At 43.4% G+C, this 22,156-nt stretch overlaps 1 protein-coding gene across 1 annotated transcript in view; it reads right to left on the bottom strand.

Moving 5' to 3' along the window:
* hsd17b3 (hydroxysteroid (17-beta) dehydrogenase 3) overlaps window positions 1-21,747 on the bottom strand; it is a 59,409-nt gene extending 37,662 nt beyond the window's left edge. The window contains exons 1-4 of the mRNA XM_078556988.1: window positions 21,568-21,747; window positions 17,010-17,229; window positions 7,624-7,670; window positions 6,382-6,457 (exon numbers count right to left, since the gene is read on the bottom strand). Of these exons, the coding sequence (XP_078413114.1) occupies window positions 6,382-6,457; window positions 7,624-7,670; window positions 17,010-17,229; window positions 21,568-21,747 (523 nt within the window). The remainder of the gene's footprint in view (window positions 1-6,381; window positions 6,458-7,623; window positions 7,671-17,009; window positions 17,230-21,567) is intronic.
* Between the last annotated feature and the right edge of the window lie 409 nt (window positions 21,748-22,156).

Below are 22,156 nucleotides of genomic sequence, written 5' to 3' on the forward strand. Positions count from 1 at the left end.
CTGGTTTAAGGGGGGGGTTGGGACAAGAGAGCTGGATAGAGGGCCAGTGATAGGTGGAGATAGCCAAAAGATGTCACAGACAAAAGAACAAAGAGGTGTTGAAGGTGGTGATATTATCTAAAGGAATGTGCTAATTAAGGGTAGAAAGCAGGTCAAGCAAGGTACAGATAGCCCTAGTGGGGGTGGGGTGGACTGAAGAAATCGAAAAAGGCTAAAAGGTAGAGATAAAACAATGGATGGAAATACATTTAAAAATAATGGAAATAGGCGGGGAAAGAAAAATATATATAAATTATTGGAAAAAACAAAAAGGAGGGGGAAAAATCAGAAAAGGGGTGGGGATGGAGGAGAGAGTTCATGATCTAAAATTGTTGAACTCAATATTCAGTCCGGAAGGCTGTAAAGTGCCTAGTCGGAAGATGAGGTGCTGTTCCTCCAGTTTGCGTTGAGCTTCACTGAAACAATGCAGCAGGCCAAGGACGGACATGTGGGCATGAGAGCAGGGTGGAGTGTTGAAATGGCAAGCGACAGGGAGGTCTGGGTAATGCTTGCAGACAGAACGAAGGTGTTCTGCAAAGCGGTCACCCAGTCTGCATTTGATCTCTCCGATGTAAAGGAAACCGCATTGGGAGCAACGAATGCAGTAGACTAAGTTGAGGGAAGTACAAGTGAAATGCTGCTTCACTTGAAATGAGTGTTTGGGCCCTTGGACAGTGAGGAGAGGGGAAGTAAAGGGGCAAGTGTTGCATCTTCTGCGGCGCATGGGAAGGTGCTGTGGAAGGGGGTTGAGGTGTAGGGGGTGATGGAGGAGTGGACCAGGGAGTCACGGAGGGAACGATCCCTACGGAATGCCGCCGGGGGGGGTGAATGGAAGATGTGTTTGGTGGTGGCTGACAAACCTGTTTGCCTGATGTGTATGCTCATCCTAACAGTAACATGTCACACTTAAATTCTGGTGACCATTGGCACAGGTTGGCAGATTCAATGTATTTAGTGGTACTGCTCAAGTTTAACCAGCTAAAACCTCACAGCTTGTCAATATTGAGCTTAAAGCCACAGCCCATTCCTGAACCCTCTTATTGAGTCACTGATGGAACTTCCACTTTCCTGGCAAGCTTGGTCCTGCCCAAGATCTCTGGACAAGCTTCTCCTGTGTTTGGTGCTTAATCAAAATGAGACCGAACCTGAAATTGCAAAATTTGCTAGTACATCACAAAGATACACTAGTGCCAAAGGTCTGGGGCAACAGCCTTTTGTGGCATATTGTTTTTAAGTCCCAGGATATTCAAAACAATGTGAGGCGACAGATGCCAGTTTGGAAGTCATGGCAAAAAGAAGCTGTCAAAGAAATGCTGCAACATGAGCAATTGCAAAAGACAGGCAGGTCTGAGGATCAGGCCAGAAAGGATTGTGGAATGTGCTGTGACTGAAAGGTAGCAAGCATTGTAGTGGCGGGAATGGCAGAGGTCAAGGGAACAGGGTCAGCCACAAGGAGAGCCATAGAGCTGAGAGGGTGCAATCTTAGCTTTTCTAGGATCACAAAATTAAGGCTATTAAATATGTTCATAAAAAGGAGTGATAGCTGCACAAGAAAACAAGAGAGTTTCTGTGAGAGAGACAGATAGAAAGAAAAGATAAGATGCCCAGAGCCAGATGGAGACACCCTGATCACCTGGCAGCCACATGTAGATAAGAAGAGAGATTCAAAGATTAGAAAGTTAACATTCCATCCATTAATTTCCAGATAGGCACTCCCTACACGGACTATATGAGTAAGACTCTTAGGAGATGTAGTGGGGATGTGAGGCAGAACTTTTTTTTTAAAAGAAAAATGAGACAAGTGGTAATGAGCTGGAACTTTCTGCTTAAGAGGATGATGGAAGCGAAGACAATCAAATCAACGATTTCAAAAGGAAACTGAACGGGTACTTATGGGAAATAAACTTGCAGGGCCATGGGGTTAGAGAGAGTGAACAGAACTGACTGGATTGCTCTAGAGAGAGCCCATTGGACTCAATGGGACAAATGGCATCTCTCTATCCATTACAATTCTATGACTTAGTGAACCCAATAGCAACAAATATGAGATTTTCCACTGATACCTCACAGCTGTAAAAATCAATCTGGCATTCCTTAATGATAGCATTTTTGCCACAATGGATTAAACAGTGAAAGTAAACAATCAGGGTGATTTTAAAGTCACTACTGCCCCACTTGGGCTTAACACAGGGCAGGAATCTGATCAGAATTATGTGTCTGGTGGAAATGCTCATATATCATTGAGCTACCCTTCATCCTGATTTTTGGATGAACTTCCATTCTGGTGACCAGAGTTCCCACCATTGGGAGGCTCATATATTTACAATTTGGGGCAAGACCCCCAGATAACATTCTCATCCTGCCTGCCTGCCAACTTGTGTTCCCTCCACCAACCACTGAAGCTACAAAATCGAAAGGCAGCCTTTCCAGCTACAGTGAGATTTTGGAAACATTATGATAGTTGCTGATGGATTTTGCAGGCAAGAAATTCAAAATTAATGTAGTTGCTACTCTACAAATATTTTGCCCATTGTTTCGTTTCATTGTCAATACTAATCCCTTCATTAATGTATTGCCAAAGGGCCTTTACATTCAACTACTCCATCTCCAGATTAGTGAGTTGCCTACTGGGAATGGTATTTCACACAGGCATCTCACCGATCAGCTTATAAGGCCCCCAAACCAAACTCATCAGGTCCCATGCAGGCTCCTATGGGCATCTGCTGCTTTTGCCGCTGTTACAATCAGTTGAGGAGGGGTTGAATGGCTCCCCACTTCTCCCTCTCCTTGTTTGTCTGCAACAGGTTTCTTCTGAGTTTTTAATAAGAAATGAGGATAATGTTTATTGTACTTAACCCAGTCTAAGTAAAATAATAAAAATGCTCTGACTTTCACACACAATCAAAGTCCATGCAGACACAAATAGATTACAGACTGGGGAGGATAGATTAAGTAATTCAGAGTCCAGTAAAATTAAAGGGGTACATGGCTCTTGGAAGTTGGTGGCTTGGCTGGTTTCAGGCTCCTGCTGCTTTCTCATCAAAGTGGTTGAAAGCTATAGATGGACAATTTATCTGTTCTTCTGGAGATAGCAATGCTGGGCTGAGGTATTTTTAAAATCTCTGTCTGTGGCACCTGCACAATCAAACTCAGTAAAAGTTCAAAACTTGCAAGTTGGGTGGGGGTGGGGACGGTGGGAGGAAGGAACCCACATATGGTCTTATTCCTTCAACATCTCAGTTACTTGACCTGTTCTGCAGAGAAAGCAGGTGTTTAAAACACCAAGGGCTGTCTCGTCACATGATCATCTCTCTCCAACTGCCCAGTGGCCCAAATATGGTCATGGATTGTGTATTCTAATTTTAACCTGATTAGATCATGGCTGGGAATTCCTCTCTCAGCCAGGGTCCCATTGCCCAAGTGATTATATCTAATGGTTTGTCTCCACCCAGTTGAGCACTCAGGTGATTGTCTGCATGCTTTGCTAAAGGGATAGGAGATGGCTCCCATTCATCTCTTTCAAGGCAATTGTTCCTGGTGTGGCTTTGCAGACAGGTTATCTCTATTTTAATGATTTGGGAATTTAGACGGTGCAGTGATGCAAATGTGAAGCCATCTTTCACTGAGATCCCAGGTCACTAGAATGCAGCTTTAGTCTCTGTTGAAAAATATCAATGAGGGGTTTCCAGCCAATAAATTCAGAAACAATTTTTGATATAAAGCGTGGTTTCGCAACACTACGTCCGCACAATATATGCAACACCAAAACAAAGGCCCGTCAACTGTGGTGAAGCATTTAAGTGGAGCCGAAAAATCTCAAACAAAAACAAAAAATGCTGGAAAAACTCAGCAAGTCTGACAGCATCTGTGGAGAGAAAGACAAAGTTAATGTTTCGAGTCCGTATGACTCTTCTTCAGAGCTTCAGAAAAATCTCAAGATGTTTTTACTATAGGCAAAAAGATAGGAACAGCAAGCCTAAATTAAAAGAGCAATAACCCACAAGGGCCAGTGTTGGGACCACAACTTTTCACTTTATACATTAATGATCTAGATGAAGGAACTGAGGGCATTCTGGCTAAGTTTGCAGATGATACAAAGATAGGTGGAGGGACAGGTAGTATTGAGGAGGCAGGAAGGCTGCAGAAGGATTTGGACAGGTTAGGAGAATGGGCAAAGAAGTGGCAGATGGAATACAACGTGGGGAAGTGTGAGGTCATGCACTTTGGTAGGAAGAATAGAGGCATAGACTATTTTCTAAATGGGAAGAGAATTCAGAAATCTGGAGTGCAAAGGGACTTGGGAGTCCTAGTCCAGGATTCTCTTAAGGTTAACTTGCAAGTTGAGTCGGCAGTTAGGAAGGCAAATGCAATGTTGGCATTTATTTCAAGAGGACTAGAATGTAAAAGCAGGGATGTGCTGCTGAGGCTTTATAAGGCTCTGGTCAGACCACATTTAGAATATTGTGAGCAATTTTGGGCCCCGTACCTCAGGAAGGATGTGCTTGCCCTGGAAAGGGTCCAGGGGAGGTTCACGAGAATGATCCCAGGAATGAAAGGCTTAACATATGAGGAACTTGTGAGGACTCAGGGTCCATATTCAATGGAGTTTAGAAGGATGAGGGGGGATCTGATTGAAACTTACAGAATACTGAAAGGCCTGGATAGAGTGGACATGGGGAAGATGTTTCCATTAGTAGGAGAGACTAGGACCCAAGGGCACAGCCTCAGAGTAAAGGGAAGACCTTTTAGAACAGAAACGAGGAGAAACTTCTTTAGCCAGGGAGTGGTGAATCTATGGAATTCATTGCCACAGAAGGCTGTAGAGGCCAGGTCATTGAGTGTATTTAAGATCGAGGTAGATAGGTTCTTGATTAGTAAGGGGATCAAAGGTTATGGGGAGAAGGCAGGAGAATGGGGTTGAGAAACTTATCAGCCATGATTGAATGGCGGAGCAGACTCGATGGGCCGAATGGCCTAATTTCTGCTCCTATGTCTTACGGTCTTACAATTACTTCTTGTATTCTACAAAATCACCCACAACTAAATTGCGCCACAAGTTAGCAAGGCCATAAGAACGCAAACCAAGCACCAGGGTTTATTTCTAGAAGGATAGAATTGAAAAGTAGGGAAGTTATGTTAAACCTGCGTGGAACCTCGGTTAAACCACACTTTAGAATAATCCAGGCAGTTCTGGTCATTATATTATTCAAGGGGAGGCAGTGGTGGCATAGTGGTATTGGCACTGGTGGTGATGGCGTAGAGGTATTATCACTGGTGCTGGTGGCATATTGGTATTGTCAGTGGCAGTGGTGGCATAGTGGTATTGTCACTGGACTAGTATGCCAGAGACCCAGAGTAATGTTCTGGGAATGAATCCCACCATGGCAGATGGTGAAATTTGAATTCAATAAAAAATCTGGGATTTAAAAAGTCTGATGATGATGACAATGAAACCGTTACTGATTGTTGTTTAAAAAAAAAACCCATGTGGTTCACTAGGGAAGGAAATCCTGACCTGATCTGGACTAAATGTGACTCCAGACCCTGACTCTTAAATGCCCTCTGAACAATGGCAATTAGGGATGGGCAATAAATTCTGGCCTAGCCATGAATGAATAAATTAGAAAAAAAAGATATAGGGTGGAATTTTACAGCCCCATCTTGAATGTGAGTCATTCAAAAGTCCATTGACTTCGGCGGGACCATAAAATTCCGCATTAGAGGCACGAAAGAGGGTGTAGAGGAGATTTACAAAGATGATACCAGAAATCTGTGGGTGTACCTGTTAGGAAAGTATTGACAGACTGGAACTCTTTTCTCCAGAAAAAAAAGACAGCTCTGGGGTGATAAAAGTGGATACAGAGACTGTTTCCTCTTGTGGGGGTGAGCAAAACTTGTGGCCATCAATATTAGATAGTCATCAAGAAATCTAGCAACGAATTCAGAAGAAACTTCTTCACCCACAGAGTGGTCAGGATGTGGAACTCACTACCACAGCAAATGGATGAAGCAAATAGTATAGATACATTTAAGGGGAAGCTAGACAAGCATTTTATGGAGAGGGAATAGAGGGTTAGGATGATGGATTTTGATGGGGAAAGATGGGCAAAGGCTCAAGTGAAGCCTAAACATCGGCATGAATTATTAAAGGACCGGCATGGGCTGGTTGGGTCGAATAGCCTGTTATTGTGCTGTTTATCTTACATTATCGCTTACATAGTTTATCCAGCTTTTCTGTTAATCTTCCACCAAAGTTATGGAGAGAACACACTAAAGAAATTCCCAATGGTGACATTTAGTTACAAAAGAACAAAAAACAGTAACAGAAAATGGTCATCTTACCAATTTCATCTGCAACCTCTGTTAGTTTCTCCTTAGTTCTGCTGATAAGTACAATATTTAAACCACGCTTAGCAAACTGTGAAGAAAAGAAACATTGGGTAGCATTATGTGCTTTCAAAGACAATAGGGTTGATTTTTGTCTAACAGCTCTACCTACAAACTGATGCATATCCTATCAGGTCAATGCTACTAGCACTCAGTTCGGAGGTAAACTCATTGCGATATTTATTACAGGACAGCTGCAGACTTGGATTTGGCTGGGTACAAATTTGTGCTGGAAGAGGAAAATTGCAAGCAAGTGAAATTTAAGGAGAAGGTACTAATTAAATTTGAGTATCACAATAGGTGAACAAAAATTCAGAAAGCTTTTGGAAAGCCTGAAGAGCATTTTAAAGCTTTGGTGTAGGCTGAAAGCAGGAGATTAAGAAATGGCAGCCAAAATGAAGAGGACAGATGGAACAGTTAACTATCAACCTCTAGCCTGATGACTGCTGCAATCAGGTAGTGCTGCATGAGATGCTTGTGAGCAACATTGCCGTAACATGCCATGATACCATCCCCATTGATCAGCACTGCGGCACACCTACAAGGAGATACAGCCAGGTTTCAGACCACAACCGATTGTTATGATCTTTCATAGGCCAGAATTTTATGCTCCCCCTTCAGTGGATTTTTAGGCAGGGGGTGGGGACCGTGAAATTGAAGGGACAGGATTCCCTCTGGGTTCCCACCCACGCCAACCATGCAGCGATTTTACGCTGGGGAGGGCAAGGCCCGGACGGGAAGCCCGCCCTTGCCCCAATTGAGGCCCTTAAGTGGCCAATTACTGACCATTTAAGGGCTGTTTCCTGCCCAGCCTCAATTTTTAGGCTGGCGGAGGACTGATCCTGTGTACAGGAAGCCTGAAAATCAACAGACTAAGATCTTGAGTGGCAAGGGGTGGGGCGCCTCCAACATAAGACCCCTTCTGAAGTCAGGACCCCCACTCCCTTAAGGCCTGGCGGCCTCTGGACTTCCTTCAGGGTAGTGTCATAACCTCTCTAAACTCAAATGTAAAACCAGTCTGTAACCCATCAACAACAATGAGCGTCAGAATAATTATTCTCTTTAGAGCGCATACCTGGAAATACTTGATACACAAATAATTGCAGCTTACCTAAAATCAGAAGACAAAAGATATTCAAAATAAGCAATTAAGTTTTGTAATTTATGCAATATAAAGAAATCATGGCGAGATCTCACCTCATGTGCATATGCTTTCCCAATGCCATCTGTTCCACCAGTGATGACTGAAAACAAATATAATTACAAATGTAATTTACCATAGTCTGTTAACTTAAGTTCCACTTTTGTGAAAAAAAACTTCTACCTCAAAAAGCAAATAAAGTAGAGATCATGGGCTGCAGGGATAAATTCATGTATTTGCACTCTTTGGAAGAGCCACACTCACTGAGAGCACACATTGGAAACTCAAGCATGCATTTGCCCACAATCTTCCAGATGCTAAAATGATCAGAAAATCATGGGCTATCCACAGACTCAGAATTATCACTGATATGCAAGGGATTTGCATTTTTAAAACTCTACATGAGAGTTGTGGTTTTTTTTATTCATTCAAGGGATGTTGGCATCACTAACTAGGCCAGCATTTATTTCCCATCCCTCATTGCCCTTGAGGAGGTGGTGGTGAGCTGCCTTCTTGAACCGCTGCAGTCCATGAGTTGTAGGTTCACCCAGAGTGCAGTTAGGGAGGGAGTTCAGGATTTTGACCCAGCGACAAGTCAGGATGTTTAGTGGCTTGGAGGGGAACTTCCAGGTGGTGGTGTTCCCATTTGTCTGCTGCTCTTGTCCTACTAGATGGTAGTGGTCATGGGTTTGGAAGGAGCCTTGGTGAGTTCCTGCAGTGCATCTTGTAGATGGTACACACTGTTGCCAGTGTGCATCGGTGGTAGAGGGTGTGAATTTTTGTGGATACGGTGCCAATCAAGTGGGCTGCTTTGTCCTGGATTGTGTCAAGGTTCTTGTGTGTTGTTAGAGCTGCACTCATCCCAGGCAAGTGGAGAGTGTTCCATCACACTTGTGCCTTGTAGATGGTAAAGAGGCTTTATTCCTAACCTCTGACCTGCTCTTGTAGCCACAGTATTTATATGGTTAGTCCAGTTCAATTTCTAGTCAATGGTAACTCCCAGGATGTGATCATCTACTGTCAATAACAACTACATTTTCTGCAGATAAGCAACAGTTCTGTATAAATCATGAGACTGGTTTCTCAACTGCTTAACACACTGAAAGGACATTAGCATTGGAATTCTTAAGAGGAAGTTCAACAGAAGACAAGATCACAAAAAAATGTCCTGATAGCCAGTCATGCTGCTCTTCATATCCTGTGGAGGAATTGAGGACAAGAAGCAGCAAGTTGAGAATTTCACAGTTTCCCATTGTTCTCCAATGCCTAACATGGACTCTGTCACTCTCCCACATAAAATGAGCTGGAAGCAACAGTGCTGTAAAATGGAAGTAACTTTAGAGAGGTTTTAAGATTCTTGGCAAAACGTAACCTTTCCTTTATTCATTGTTTTTAAGTGCTGAGTAGCCTTTGTGAAAATCTGATGCAACCTTTACCCAATTGTTTCCCCAACAGCTGAACCAGTAATACAATTGATAATGACAATACTTTAATTTTAAAGCAACTAACGTAGTATATAACAAGAAGCTTCACAAAGGAGATATCAAACAAAATGGCACTGAGAGATACAAGAGAGTATTAGGGCCAAAGTTTTGATCAAAAAGGTTGGTTTTAAAGAAGCAAAGATAGAGAAAAAGAGGTTTGGGGAATTCCAAAACTTAGAATCTGTGCAACTGGATGCTTAAGAAACCAGAATTGAAGCAGTGTAAATATCTTGGAGGGTTGTATGGCTGGAGGAAATTGCAGAGATAGGAAAGGGTGTGGCCATGGAAGGATTTGAAAACAAGGTAGAGAACTTTAGATTCAAGGCCTTGTATAATGTAAAAGCAAAATACTGCAGATGCTGGACATCTGGTATAATGTAGGTCAGCGAGCATAGGGATGATGGGTGAATGGGCCTTGGTGCATGTTTGGACACAGGCAGCAGAGTTTTGGATAGTCTAAAGCTCAAGGCATGTAGGATGTGGGACACCAGCCAGGAGTGCATTGGAATAGTCAAGTCTAGAGGTAACAAGTACATGGATGAAGCTTTCAGCAGTAGATGAGCTGAGATGGCGTTGGGGAGCCGGGTTGGGGGGCGGGGAATGGGCAGTGATGTTAAGAAGGTGGAAATTGGCAGTCTTAGTGATGATGCAGATGCAATCAGAAGTTCATCTCAGGGTCAAACATGACATCAAGATTGCAATACTTTGATTCAGCCTCAGACAATCACCAGGGAGAAGGGCGGAGTTAGTGACTAGGGAACAGCGTTTGTGGTGGGGACCAAAGACAACCACTTCAGTCTTCCCATTATTCAGTTGAGGAAATGTCTGCCCATCTTGTACTAGGAGTCAGACAAGCAGCCTAGAGACAATTTAGAGTCGAGAGAGGTGGTGCAGAGATAAAGTTGGTGCTGTCAGCGTACGTGTACAAACTAACATGTGTTTTTGGATGATGTTGCTCAGGGGCAGCTTGTAGATGAGAAAGAGAAGAGGGACCAAGGATAGATCTAGAGGTAATGGTGCAGGAGCCAGAAGAGAAACTGTTGCAGGTTACAATAGACTACAGGATAGATAAGAATGGCACCAGATGAGTACAGTCTGATCCAGCTGGATGACAGTGGAAAGGTGGTGGAGGAGGAGTGTGGTTAACTGCATGAAAGGCTGCAAAGAGGTCGAGAAGGATGAGGTAGTTTATGTTTTTCAGGCACAGAGGGTGTTATTCGTGACTCTGATAACAGCTGTTTTGTTATGGTGGCAAGGATAGAACCCTGACTGGAGAGATTCAAACCGAGTTCTGAGAAAGATGTTCAATCGAGAGGAAAGGGAGATTAGAGATTGTACAGTTTGCAAGGATGCTTTTTTGGAGGAGAGGGGACAATACCTGAGAAGAAAGAACCTTAAAACATCAGTTAAAATTGCAGCCAGGAAGCTAGGTTGTCAGCAGTTTAGTGGGAAAAGGGTCAAGCGAGTAGGAAGTGGATCCTATGGACAAGTTGAGCTCAGAGAGGGCATGGGGAGAAATAGGAGAGAAACTTGAGACAGGTGGGAGTTCAGGACCAGGGAAGGGGTGAACCTTAAAGAAAATTTGGCCCAGGGGGCAAGGGGAAGGAAGGAAAGTAGTAGAGTTAGCTGATCAGATGGTCTCAGTCTTAATGACAAAGCAATCATGATTCCTCGCACCTGGTGGAGACAAGGTGGGGGAGACAGGGGAGAGTGGCTTAACAAGACTGTTTTTAGTAGAGAACAGAAGCTGGGGATTACCTTTGCATTCTAGGATGATCCTAGAATAGAGAAAAGGACCCAATAGTGCTTTATGGTCCAGCCAGATGCAGCCGTGAATGATTAAATCAGTTGACCACCATACCTGTTAAAATCTGCATCCCTTGGAATTTCAGAGTAGGGATGAGGGCCCTACCATGGTGAGAGGGAGTAATTTGATGGGGACTAGGACATAAAAAGGTGGAGGTGAGGATGGGGTTGATTAAATCAGTTACTACAGAAATGTTGGTGATAGGGGGCAAACTGTTAAACAGTCAGAATTTTGAAAGTGCAGTTGTAAGTGAACTGGAAGAGATTTTTTTTCAGGGGCAGAAGAAGAAGGAAGTAAGGTTGGGAAGGGGAAGGAAGATGTATGCAATATAAGGTCATAGATGGCCTTATCTGTGATTGGCATGATGGGAATGGTGATGCCATGTGAATGGGGTTGGCTGTGAATATGGGCAGGGGAGAGAGAGAATAAGGAAGGATAAGAAGACAGTAAACCCAGGAGAGATGGCATGATGAATTAGGATGGAGGTTGAAACTACAGAGAATGAGAAATCTTTCAGTGAGAAGCTGAAGGGGTAAAGCAGTGAAGATCTGAGAAAGTTTTTATCGTATTTAGCTGTGAGGGCAGAGGGGAGGGACAAGACAAGATGCTCAAAAAGGGGAAAAACTGCCAGGAATAGGAGACAGACTATGAAATTCTTCTTTTATTTCTGGTTTCGCCACATTCTACATTGTTCTGCTAAGTTTCTCAGCCAACTTTCTATGCTACATACACCAATTATCCATCCAGCTTTAACTATTCACAAACTCTGGGTGTCATATATTAATTTCTCTAATTTATGCCTTCTTTTGTCTCTCACTATCACTTCAGTAATTAAATTGTCTCCTGTCCACCTGATCACTTTACAAGTTGTTTTTTATTTCCCACCTGCCTTTTCCTTGCTTTTTGTCTGGCTTATAACCCACCCCCACTGCTATAACCCATCCCCACTGCTATAATCCATCCCCTCTGCTATAACCCACCCCCACTGCTATAACCCATCCCCACTGCTATAACCCACCCCCACTACTATAACCCATCCCCACTGCTATAACCCACCCCCACTGCTATAACCCATCCCCACTGCTATAACCTACCCCCACTGCTATAACCCACCCCCACTGCTATAACCCATCCCCACTGCTATAACCCATCCCCATTGCTATAACCCACCCCCACTGCTATAACCCATCCCCACTGCTATAACCCACCCCCACTGCTATAACCCACCCCCACTGCTATAACTCATCCCCACTGCTATAACCCACCCCCACTGCTATAACCCACCCCCACTGATATAACCCACCCCCACTGCTATAACCCACCCCCACTGCTAAAACCCACCCCCACTGTTATAACCCACGCCAACCTGTTGAGTTTTATGACTGTCTTACTGCCTTTCCGCTCTGGATCTGTCCATCTCTTCTATCTGCCTCTTAAGTCATTCTTTTGTTGTCCTTTTGTTCCTTCTTTCCTTAAATTTCTCCTCACTCAGGCACTCTAACCCCTTACCCCCACTCCTCTTCAAATCCCTACCCCAAGCTATCATCATTCCTGAACTTTCCTGATCCCCTGCTGGCATCCCAGCGTTGAAAGGCTAAAGATTTCCTCTGTGTCTCACTTGTCATTCTTCCAAAAGGCCCATCAAGGAAGTCATCACTGTCTCTTACCGAGCACCAACTCCAACTTGCAACATCCTACTCTCACCGACCTTCCCATCCAGCTCGTCTACTGGGTCTTGCCAACCTCCTAGTCCCACTCATCCCTCCCGGTGCTGAGTTTACAGACACTGCCAGCAGGCCAGGTATCAACACACCTCTCTGCATATCTCTCTAAAAGACCCTTGCCATCCATGAGCTTTTTGTGGATGATTGTTGGCCTTGATGGAAACTTTGCTGATGGGTGATGACATCTTCCAACCTACTAAAGCTTCCCACCTAGCACTATCGCAAAAATCACACTTCAGTCTTCCTCTTACTTCTCAAACAATCTCAACGTCCATTTCGATTCGTCATGCTCTCTTTCAGGTTCAATGTCCTCCTATCCACCATATCAAGTCATTGACCTATATTCATGGTTACCCCTTCCAACCTGCCATCTCACTTGGCCTCTACCTTCATTGTGCCAACGACAGAACAGGCCATTACAAAAGCAAAATACTGCGGATGCAGGAAATCCAAAATAATAACAGAAAATGCTAGAAACACTCAGCCAGACAGGGAGCATCTGTGGAGAGAAAAACAGAGTTAATGGGCAGAGTCTTATCAGCCACGCGGGGTTGGCTTCAGTGGTAGATTCGGATGGGGGGTTATGGTTGGCCCTTTTCAACATGGCATATCAGGTCAGCCACCCGATGCATTGCCACTTCCAGCCAATCTTGCAAGAGGCAGGTGAGTATTGGAAGCAGCTACCCACCCAGCATGTGCTAATTAGCTGACCACTTGGGGGTCAGATTGGGGATGCCTCCAGGATTTTGTGAGTGGCACACAGGCCCCAAGCTGCGGCGACCCCAATGGGTCCCTGGTGGCAGAGACCCTGTGGCAGGCCAAGGGTGCCAGCGAAGCCTCTTTTATTGATACGAACTACACCTCCCACCCTCCCAACCCAGAGCCACCTGCCACGGGGCATTGATATCGTCAGAAAGCGGCTCCATCTTCAGGCACCCTCGCTTTCTTCTGCCTGCTGTAGCAGCAAACACCTCCCCTAGTCCTACCAGCAGCACAATGCTGCAGGCCCTCCCATTGGCCCAATCGGGTGCATGTCCCACCTATCATCCTTAATTGGATGGCACTCCTGGAGCCAGTGTCTAATTGGAAAGATAGGGAAATGTTTCCTTTTGCCAAGAACCTTAAATCTGTATTCTCCGGCTATCAATCTTTCTGATGCTTGAAACAGTTTCTCCTTAATTACTCTATCAAAACCCTGCATGATTTTGAACGCCTCCATCAAATCTCCTCTTAAGCTACTCCTCACCATAGAGAACAATCCAAGTTTCTCTCGTCTCACCATGTCATCCAATCCAGTAAAATGTCCTTTGCACCCACCAAGACCTTGACATCCTTCTTAAAATGTGATGCCCAGAATTGGCCACAATACTCCAGCTGGGGATGACCAGTATTTTATAAAAGTTTAGGATAACTAAACCTCCAAACGCCCAATCTGACAGGATGCAACAAGTGGTGAGCCACAAGGCTCAGTGCTGGGGCCTCAACTTTTTACAATTTATATAAATGACTTGGCTGAAGGGACTGATGATATGGGTGCTGAATTTGCTGATGACCCAAAGATAGGTAGGAAAATAAATTGTGAAGAGGACATATGGAGGCTACAAAGTGACATAGATAGGTTAAGTGAGTTTTTGGTTATTAATTTAAGGGATCTGGGAGTCGCTGGTGAGGGCAGCACTTACTGCCCATCCCTAATTGCCCTTGAGAAGGTGGTGGTGAGCTGCCTTCTTGAACTGCTGCAGTCCATGTGGCGTAGGTACACCCAAAGTGCTGTTAGTGGGGGAGTTCCAGGATTTTGACCCGGCAACAGTGAAGGAACGGCGATATATTTCCAAGTCAGGACGGTGGGTGGCTTGGAGGGGAACTTCCAGGTGGTGGTGTATCTGCTGCCCTTGTCCTTCTAGATGGTAGTGGTCATGGGTTTGCAAGGTGCTGTCTAAGGAGTCTTGGACAAAGACCTGGCAAATTGAGCATAATGTGGGCAAATGTGAATTTTTTCATTTTGGCAGAAATAATAAAAAAGAAGCATACTATCTAAATGGTGTGAACTCTGAGAATCAGAGGGATCTGGGTGTCCTAATGCATTAATCACAAAAAGATAGTATGCAGGTACGGCAAGTAATTTGAAAAGCTAATAGAATTTGTTGTGAGAGGAATTGAATACAATAGTAGAGAGGTTGTGTTTCAGTTGTACAGGGCACTGGTGAGACCACATCTGGAGAACTGTGTATAATATTGGTCTCCTTATTTAAGGAAATATATGAATGCAGTTTAGAGAAGGTTTACTAGGCTAATACCGGGAATGGGCAAGTTGTCTTATGAGAAAAGGTTGGACAGGTTAGGCATGTATCCAATGGAGTTTAGAAGAGTAAGAGGTGACGGTGACTTGATCAAAACCTTTAAGATCTTGAGGGGTCTTGACAGGGTGGATATGGAAAGGATGTTTCCTCTTGTGGGAGAACCTAGAACTAGGTTTCACAGTTTAAAAATAAGGGGTCACTCATTTAAGACAGAGGAGAATTTTTTTCTCTCAGAGGATTGTGAGTCTTTGGAACTCCTTCCTCAAAAGGCAGTGGAAGCAGAATCTTTGAATATTTTTAAGGCAGAGCTAGATAGATTCTTGATTAACAAAGGGGTGAAAGGACATCGGGGGTAAGCGCGAAGTTACAATCAGATCAGCCATGGTCTTCTTACATTGTGGAGCAGGGCCGAGTGGCCTACTCCTGCTCCTAGTTCGTATGTATGTACCCAACCTTTCAAACACCACCTGCAGAGTCTGCAGATCACATGTTGGACTTATTCATCATTTTAGAATGCATCAAATCAGAGTGAAAGCAAGTCATCCCAGATCCTGAGGGACTGCCAAAGAGGAAGAAGAAGATAAGCAGCACCCTAGCTCTCATGGCTTGTAACCACACTACATGTCTGAGCCCTTTTGGACTCCCCCACCCCACCCACCCCCGTCACCATTATTTAGAGACATTGCTTCATTGCTGGTTGTGAGGTAGATAGCATTGAGACCAATGTCAAATAATCCAGTAAAATGTCAAGTGCACCACAGGCAAACGGCAGGGGGCGGGGGGGGAGAGGGAGTGTGCAGGGAGACAGAGGGAGAGACAGATAGTCCAACTAGAGAGAGAAACAAACTGGGGGAAGCAGAATTCACGTCAGCTTGTGATTGCACTATTATGTAATGTGTTTTTTCCAGGGGTCAGGCAGCGTTAGTGGCTCTCATTGAGAATGGAGTCTAATCTCCCTGAAGCTGGGCTTCAATGGTGATGTGTGGGAGTCATTGAATTAGGTTTGTTTTTTATTTATTATCTTTATAACTTGCTGTATATTGCAAAAAATCAATAAATTGTACAAAAATTATAACTGGAAGGTATTATATCAATTAGGTATTTACTAAATCAGAAAAGAATAAAGTTCCACAACTTCTGAACATCCCAAAGCACTTTACAGCCAAGTATTTTTTTAAGTGTGTTGCTTGCAAGCTGGATCCCAATATGTAGGGGAAAAACAACTTTGGACAGACCCAAGTGGAGAGGTCTCTGTCATCAAGTGATTTTGACATTTGAGGAGAACAGAGTCAAGTGCATCCCAGACAAGTTACTGTGACACAAAGCCAATACCTCCACCAATCCCTCTAACCTCGACTTCATAAGCAATATTTGCAATCGGTTATGCAAATTGATACTTGGTCTAATGTCACACATGAGACAGCATCAACCTAGACTGTAAACTGGTCCTTTTTTTCATTGCTGAACACTCATCCGTCCAATCGACGGGAGAATCCATCATCAATGTAGGAAATGTCACAGCAATTTACACACAGCAATCTTTCATAAACAACAATGTTATAATGAGCAGATCAGGCGTTTACGGGATAAATAGAGGTCAGGACATGGAGAAGAACATCCTTTACTTCTTCGAATAGTTTCATGATCCTTTGCGATTCGTGCATCCGTTTGTGGCAGGTACATATCCTGCCTGCACCCTATTCCAACAGAATTTAGTCTGTATTTCAGAATAATTATAACTCGGACATAATTGAATTACGCCACAGATTCCGATCCTTTATAATGGTACTCTACTTTCCAAAAAGTGCACGATTTCGGGAACTATAATTCTGGATCCCTCCCACCCATTCCCCACCACCCGAGCCCCAGTGAAATGCAAACATTTAAACGAAAAACCGATGCAAAATGTTCAAAGTTGATATCAGTTGAAACCCGTCCAAATGTTTTGAAACTTCCACCTGCAAAAAAACCTGAGAATTTTCTAGTCCCCCAACTATTTGTGCAAGTAGGTTCACGCCCAGGTGGAAAATATGAAACTTTATAACTATCCCTTATTGCTATACATTAGCACATCCGCACCAAAATATAGCAGATCGCTGAAAAGGAAAGCATAAAGGTAATAGTTACCTGCCCATTCGCCCAAGGAATTGAAGAAGGAATTCGGGACTCCAAACCACTTGGTAAGTACTAAATACCTCAGGCATTTCATTATTTTTAGAAAAAAAATTAAAATAGCAAATATGCCAAACAAAATGAATGTATCCTCCAAGAGTTTTTCCATTGCTGCAGTATCACTGCCAAGCTCAGACAGGAACAGTAACCTGTGATGAGACTGCTTCGAGCTGAGCTGCAACATTTCATGTAAGGCAAATCAACTGTCTATCATATACCATTGCCATAGGAACCGCAAGAAGACTACCAATCAAAATTGAGCCCTGCTTACACAACCTGAAGTTCGTTCCAAAGGAGATTTACTGTTCAGGTCACAACTGATTGAAATGACAGTTCAACTGTTCTCCTTCTTGTGGTGAAATCAAATTTAAACTCCAAATACACTTACATTGCCAATCGTGAACAGGTAAAATCTCCCGCCCAATAACCCAACATGACAGCAAAAGTCGACGGAGCCAACATTCCATGGCGGGATAGTATTCACCAGAAACAAAAACAAAAATTGGTGGAAAAACTCAGCAGGTCTGACAGCATCTGTGGCGAGAAAGACAGAGTTAACGTTTCGAGTCCGTTTGACTCTTCTTCAGAGCGTCCACTAGTATTCACCACAGCCCTCCAGCACCAACTTGATCAGAGTTTGCAAGGCCAATGGGAAGACACCATATTAACTTGGAGCAGACTGGTGCAGACAGCTGTTTGGGCACAGCCCTGTGGCCAGAAACTCCAGTATGTGCTTATGGGGCGCATAGATTTTATATAAGTTGCATATTCGGACCCCAGGTGAAGCAAGTTTAAGAAGTGTAGAATTAGGACAAAGGTAGAAAATGGGGTTAAAACCCTGGTAGAAGGGAGGAAACAGAGATTTAACAGCAGTTTCTCATAGTGGCTGAAAGTCCGTAATGGTGTTCCAGGTGGTTTCTGTACTGACACCACTTCTATTCATACACAGAAAGAACACTATCTCCGGTCACAGTTTATGAGATGGTGGAATTCAATGTCAGCAAATGTGAGGTGGTACAATTTGGTAAAAATAAAAGTCATAATTATGCTTTGAATGGAGGAAGGTTGGCTGATATAAAAGAGCAGAGATTTGGAGATCAGTTTCACAAGATAATAGAAGCAGCACTTCAAGGCACCCAGGTCATTTAAAAAGTGAATGAAATATTGGGTTTAGTGGCAAGAAATAAAAAACAAGTGAGTTGAGCTGAGAGGTAAGATTCTTACCTTGAAACATCTGGTGAGGTCATTGAAATCAGTACCCTTGACAAGAGAGAGAGAGCAGCTCTTGTAAATTTCATTCATTCCCAGAGTCTGTGTCTCTGATCCCCAATAACCAGTGGGAACTTGGAGTTAGGATACTCCTACTATTTAGCATGAGCATGACTGAAAAAAGGGAATCTAGACTTGAAAGAACTTGTCCACAACAAATATCTTCAGCCTACCCTGCACATACTGGAATTGCTGGTTAAGCCTCCACAGGTAGTTAGCCTAAGCAAAAACTTCAATTTGGACCAATCTGCCTCACTGGCATTGGCCCTCAAGTGAATCTTGAGACGTTGGAGCAGGTTATGGGGGAGGTGGTGATTGTGACTCCTGTAGGACCCGTAGAGCGCTCCTGCTCCTTTGTCTGCACAGGAACATTTTTCACTAACTAATTATGTTTTAACAACTTAGCCTTAGTTGGCGGTCACCAGAAACACTGAAGATTCCTGAGCAAGGCAAGTCTTGAATCCTACTCCACATATTGGAGACAAATTTCTAAAAGGGTTCCTCATGTGGTCCTTCATTAGTAAATTCAAGGGGCCTTCTACTACAAAATCTACTACAAGATCCACTAAAAGAACTAACATAAACATGGGGACAACAATTATACAGTCAACCAGTAGTAGGCCAGTCAAACCCTCAAGCATGTTCCACTATTCAATCAGAATGGCGTTCTTCAGAGGGCATTTAAGAGTCAACCACATTTCTGTGGATCTGGAGTCACATGTAGGCTTTCCTTTCCTAAAGGATAAGTTTTTCCAGATTTTTATTGAATTCAAATTTCACCATCTACCATGGTGGACATTTGAACTCTGGTCCCCAGTGCATTATCTTGGGTCTCTGGAATACTAGCCCAGTGACAATACCACTATGTTACCCCTCCCACAGAATCCCAACTCTATCTTCCTGCCTTGGCTCCATATCCTTTAACACACTTGTCGAGAAATAATCTATCTTAGACTTAAAATTATAAATTGAGCTAGAATTTACTGCTTTTTATGGGATGGCGTTCTACACTTCCACCATCTTTTCATGAAGAAGTGTTTCTTAATTTCTCTCCTGAATGACCTGGCTCTGATTTTAATGTTTGGTCCCCTTGTCCTGACTGCTGGAAAAATTTTCTCTCTATCTATTTTATCAATTTCTTTCAAAATTATAAAATCCTCAGTCAAATCACCTCTTAATTTTCCATATTCCAGGGAATACAAGCATAGTTTTAGTAATTTCTCTTCATAACCTATCTCCTGATGCCTTGGTAACATCAAATGAATCTGCACTGCACTCCTTCCAGAGCCAATATATTCATTCTAAGATGCAGTTCCCAGAACTGTACACAAAACTCCAGATGGTCTAATCAGGGCTTCATATAGCTGAAGCAAAACTTCTTCCTCTTTATATTCGAGCCCTCTAGTTCTAAATTGTAACTTTCTATTAATTTTTTTGATTATTTTTTGTACTTTACTACTACATTTTAGTATCTGTGTGCACAGACGAATAAATCACTTTGGACCGCCACTGTTTTTCATTTTTCACCATTTAAAAACATATTTGGATCTATCCTTGTTTAATCCAAAATGGATGATCTCACAATCACCTGAGTTGAACTCCATTTGCCACAATTTTTCCCACTCATAATCTGTCAATGTTTCTTTGTAATTTTTTTTGCTCCCTTTTGCACTACGTACTATGCCACCAACCTTTGTGTCATCGGCAAACTTGATATATGGCTCCCTATTGTCTTATCTAAATCATTAATAAATATAGTGACTAGTTGAGGTCCCAGCACAGGTCCTTGTGGAATACCACTAGTCATTTCTTTCCAATTTGAGTATATGCCTTCGACTGCCTAACCAACCAACTTCTCAGTGGTCAGCAGCTCTAGCTGTCTCAGGAGCATCAGGACTCAGTGGTGGCCACTGCTGGGACTGCAAGCAGACCCCAAGATGAAAACAGCCATTGCATCCGAACCCAGGTAAAGCCTGGGTTTTGGACGGGGTAGGATCGGAAGCCTAGGTAGGGGTGTGAGGTTGGGAGGCACAAAATTGGAGTTAACATCTTGGGGAATGCCCCTGATGCGCACTGGGCACCTTCCAAAGGACGTAACCCCCTTCCTTCTCACCTTTTAACCAGTCTAGTTGAAAAAACAGCCTACCCACTCCCACATGCCTATGCATAGGCAGAGGCCTATGCCTCCCAGATTTGGAGTGAGCAGCATACTATTCAGGTCAATTAGTTTGTTAACAAGCTCAATTGCCCGTTAATTATCGTTTTAAAAATGGTAGCCAGGCTGCCAATTTTGGTGCCCGCCCACCTACTGTTTTATGGGGAATGGGTTGGATTGGGGTTGAGTGGGCAGAAAGGCGGTGGGCTAGCCAACTGTCATATGTTACATGACCCCCCCCCCCAACCCCGGCCAAAAAACCTGCCTGGTGCATGACCTTAAAATCCAGCCCAAAGAGTCTTGACAGTAAATAAGAGGAAACTGTTTTCCAGTGGCAGAATGCTCAAAAACCAGAGGACAGTAATTAGCAAAGAAACAGAGGTGACTTGAGGGAAATAAAATGAGCAGTGAGCAATAATAATCTCGAATACACTACCTGAAACAGTGGAAGCAGATTCAATAATATTTTCAAAGGGGAATTGAGTAAATACTTCAAAGGGAGAGATTTTTCGGGCTTTGGGAAAAAGAGCAGGAGGAGTGAGTCTAATTGGATAGGCATGATGGACTAAATGGCCTCTTTCAGTGCTGTACGATTGCACTGTATCCCATCATCTTTTGTGAACCACACAAGTTACCACAAAATGTAACCTAATATAAATAAATACATTTAGCAATATAGTATAAAATCTTAGCTTTTATGTGGAGCAAAATGATATCAAGGTTTCAAAATACCAAACACTTTTCAACAAGTTTCTCTTTCAGAGTGCCCTAAAGGTTTATCCTTGCACCACAAACCCCCGCCCCCAACCCCCCCTCCACCACTCCCCCTGCTACTTCCTTATCTACATGCCTCTTTACAATGTATCCCACAGACATAGGGTCAGCTTCCACATACTCATGACAGACTCTCTACCTCTTCACAATCTCGCTAGGCCATTTACTATCTCTACTTTGTCAAAGTTTATTCAATATCCAATCTTGAATGAGAGGCAATTTCCTCCAGCTGCACATCAGGAAGACTGAAATTATCACCTTTGACCCCTGCCACAAACTTGCACATTTGCCACTGTTTCCATCACCCAATCTGACCACTTTCCCAGGCTGAATCAGACTCAGCATCCTATTCAACCCCAAGCTGAACTTCTGACCCCATTTTCTGTCCATCGTGAAGACTGCCACCTCTACCTCTACTTTAACCCGTCTGCTGCTGAAAGTTTCATCCATGCCATCAGGCTCAACTATTCTCATATTCTTCTGGTAGCCTTCCATCCTTTACTCTCTGTAAATTGTAGCTCATCCAAATCTCTGCTACTCATATCCTTTCCTGTTCCAATTCCAACACATCCAGCACCCTTGGCCCCACTGAGCTGCTGGACCCCCCAATACCTCAAATTTAAAATTCTCAAATTCATTGTTCAAATCCTCCATGGTTTTGTCAATCTTTATCACTGTAACCTGTTCCAGCCCTACAAACCCCGTGTCCCCCTCTCCCACAAACTCTTCTTCTGAATTATTTTACAAGCCCCAAGTTCTCCTTACCAATTTTAGCTGTACCTTCAACTGCCTAAGCAACATATCCTGAAATTCCTTCCCTGTTCACCTTCCTTTCCTTCTTTAAGACCCTCTTTATTTAATCCAAAGTTAAGTCACAATTCATAATATCTTCTTTGGCTCAGAG

This window comes from Cetorhinus maximus, chromosome 2 (genome assembly GCF_964194155.1).
Source record: "Cetorhinus maximus chromosome 2, sCetMax3.hap1.1, whole genome shotgun sequence".
NCBI classification, from domain to species: Eukaryota; Metazoa; Chordata; class Chondrichthyes; order Lamniformes; family Cetorhinidae; genus Cetorhinus; species Cetorhinus maximus.